Raw genomic sequence first — 3173 nt, 5'->3', positions numbered from 1 at the left:
ATTTTGGAAAATGTTTTCTTCAAGAGAGAACCACAGACTCAGTAACTGTACTTTAGACTCACTCTCTGGGGAGGGAGCACCCAGGTTTGAAAAGGTTACCAAGTGGCTCTGCAAGACAGCCAGGACTGTGGGTCATTGTTCCCTCGACGGTATGTGGCTACTTACTGTGCAAGGCGTTGCTGTTTTACTTGCAACCATTTTTAGGCCAAGGAAAAACTTCTCCAAGTATCTAATTGTGGGACAGAAACCCTTGCTTTTCTCCTACTTGAAATTAGTCTTTCCAATAAATTCAGGAGAATTCACAATTCAGAGGATTTGATCCCAGAATTTTCCAGTGGGAATATTCAAGTATAGGTTCGGATGCTTATTCAGAGGGGGGGAAATGTACTGAGGTTCTCTCTTTATGTGGACTCCCATCCTTTCCCTTGAATGTTAAATGGAGCTTGCTTTCCAGGAGATTAACGCGTGATTCGCCCCAGCCTGGGTATCCTTGTACTTGACCACAAGGCATATCTGTGGGGGAGGAGGGGGGGGTGAGAATCCCTGCAGCTCTGTCTCCTTAGGAAAATCAAGAGGTTTCCAAACTGTGAAAGAGCAGCAAGGCAGCGTCATTGGGCCTGCAGCAGGTGTTTCATGCAGCTAGCCTCATTAATGATTAACCACAGAGTCTGAATAGACAACAGATGAAGGAAATTAAAACCCAGCACCTGCATGAAGCCTCTTCCTGGTTTCTACTCCAAAGTCATATGGAAAATGTTTTGTTTTTCTCCTTAGCTCCGAACCAGTGTCCTACCGGCACAGAAAGACCCCCCACCAGAGGTTGGGGTAAGTATTTCTTATGTTTCCAAAAGTGCATAAATCTCTTCTAAATGAATCATTTGGATGTTTTTCTCGGGCCTCCTGCCTGGTATCTGATAAATTAAATGGAGTTAAATTAACAGAGTGTGACTCTCTGAGGAAAAACTGTCACACATTTGCTGAATTGCTTGGAATGCATTCCTTGTCTCCTGAAAATCCTTATCAAATGAATTCATATTATTTAGTCCAGCTGGTGTGACATGGGTCTAGAATCGCCCTGCAGGTAGTTGAAATGTGATTCGGAGCCAGCAGCCTTGGGCCAACAGGAGGCGAGGGAAATCACAGATGTGAGGGCCACTGCTGCGGCAAGGGGACTGAGCACTCGCAGTAGGACTGAAATGTTTTCTCTTTCCTGTAGCTTCAATATGATCATGCAGGTCAGAGAAAGAGGCTGCTGCCAATGTTGAGTCTGACACTGGGAAACCCTCCTGAAGTTTTTTCTGCTGCTTATGAGCCACCGTGTCTCCAGCCTTTAACTTTGGGAGAGCCAAAAGGAACTAGGTGCTTTCTGCGCAGACAAGGCAGTTGCCTTGACATCAACTCCCAGAGTCCTCATTTCTGTCAGAGTACACCTGTGCTCCAGAGGGCTTTCAATGGCTGATTTTTCAGACATAGATACCAGGACTTTGTTCGGCGAGGCCGATGAATATGCTCCAATGCCCAACCCTCTGGTTAGCATGGTTTGTGTGAGTTGTAGGCATCATCCAGGCAGGGAGTCCTGAGTCGAGGATGCTAGCTCTCCTATAGAGAGCATACAAGAGTGAGTCCCTGGGATATGTGCATTTAAGATGGAGGGAAATGTCTACATGTAAATTGTGTCTAAGAAGCCCTGGAGCTGAGCCAATTCACAGTCTCATTTGGAGTTTGCCGAAATCCTGCAGGCTCATGACATGGAACTGTGCCAAGCACTGTACTGGTATCATTCATTTCCTCATTGACCAGCAGGCCCCTCCTCTCTTTGCTCGGGGAGCTCTCCCAAAGCAGCCACTGATGTCGACATGCGCTCAGTGGAGCAGCGTGTCGTTAATCTCTGCATCTGCCCGTGGAAGGGAGGGAAAGGACACTCTACTTCCTCCTGTCTGACACACGCTTCTGCTCTCTGCCGGGGGAACGTTGGATTGGACGGCTCCCTTCTGCTGAAGTGAGCCTTACCTCTCTGCTGCCCTCGGGCTTCACTCAGACCACCCAGGGCCCCCGTTAAGTCGCCGCAACAGAACCTGCAAGTTCTTCCATCCTCAGGCCTGCACAGCCAAAGTCAGACGATGCTCCCCCAGCCTGACACTCCCTTCCTGGCTGCCTTAGTTTTCCAGAGCTGCCAAGCCAAACATACCGCAACCTGGGTGGCTGATAACAACAGACATGCATCGTTTTGCCATTCTGGAGGGGAACCCCATTGCTAACAAGCCAGTGCTGGCTCATGGGAACCTCACAGGACAATGTAGAATTGTCTCATAGGATTGAAAGGCTGTGACCTGGGCCACGACAGCTGACTACCCCTTTGAGACTGACTCAGTCTACTCCCAGAAAGACTCACAGACTTGGAAACTCACAGGCGGCAGTTCTGCCCTGTCCTATAGGGTCACTGTGAGTTATAGGGCATAAGAGTGTGAAACAAGTCTCACCAAGGCCACACGTTCTCCACAAAACCTTCCTTGTCATTCCCAGCTTCTGTTGATCCTAGTGTATCGTGACTTTAAGAGGCAGAATTTTAATCTCTGCCCCATCTTCACATGCCTGTCTTCCCTCTGTCTCTCTCGCCATCTGCACATGACACGTTCCTCTCTCTGTTCCTCCTTCTGTACCCCACTCTTCTATCAAAGCCACCAGTAGCATGGGATGAAGACCTACACTATGACTTCATCAACTTGATTTTATCTACAAAGATATTTTCTCGTGAAAATGCATTCCCAAGTCCATTTGGTTAGGACTACAACATGCTTTTCTCTGTGATACTATTAAACCTAGAATGTCTACAGATTTCCTCTCCTTTCCCAGAGGTCGGCCCATATGCCCCGTGCTTATTACTATGTGGAGAATGTGTGTCTTCTTAGGAGAACCTTCTGTTGTTAACTCTCATCATGTCCTGTATGTTTCCTCTCTAAACTTAAGGCCCTTAGAAAATCTGTAACTATTAATATGGTTTAGTTTTGAGGTTCAAGAAACATAAAGTAAATTGATTTCCCCCATTAAATGTCGCTAACCTCCCCCATTCCCCCATCAACTCTTCCTGTGTCTAATCTCCCTTTCTTGGTCTTCAGATACACCATAGCCTACTTGTGTGAATTTCCCTTTATTGTTATCTCATTTAAAATCTG

The 3173-nt window shown here is 47.0% G+C and overlaps 1 protein-coding gene across 1 annotated transcript in view; it reads left to right on the top strand.

The window, feature by feature from the left end:
• INPP4B (inositol polyphosphate-4-phosphatase type II B) overlaps window positions 1-3173 on the top strand; it is a 459089-nt gene that overhangs the window by 119013 nt on the left and 336903 nt on the right. Inside the window, exon 4 of the mRNA XM_045293549.1 lies at window positions 775-825. Coding sequence (XP_045149484.1) covers window positions 775-825 — 51 coding nt within the window. The remainder of the gene's footprint in view (window positions 1-774; window positions 826-3173) is intronic.

The sequence above is a fragment of the Echinops telfairi genome, unplaced genomic scaffold, assembly GCF_000313985.2.
Source record: "Echinops telfairi isolate 266 unplaced genomic scaffold, ASM31398v2 ScPeMD7_2186;HRSCAF=2738, whole genome shotgun sequence".
In the NCBI taxonomy this organism is placed as follows: domain Eukaryota; kingdom Metazoa; phylum Chordata; class Mammalia; order Afrosoricida; family Tenrecidae; genus Echinops; species Echinops telfairi.
This window is presented reverse-complemented; position numbering and strand designations above follow the sequence as displayed.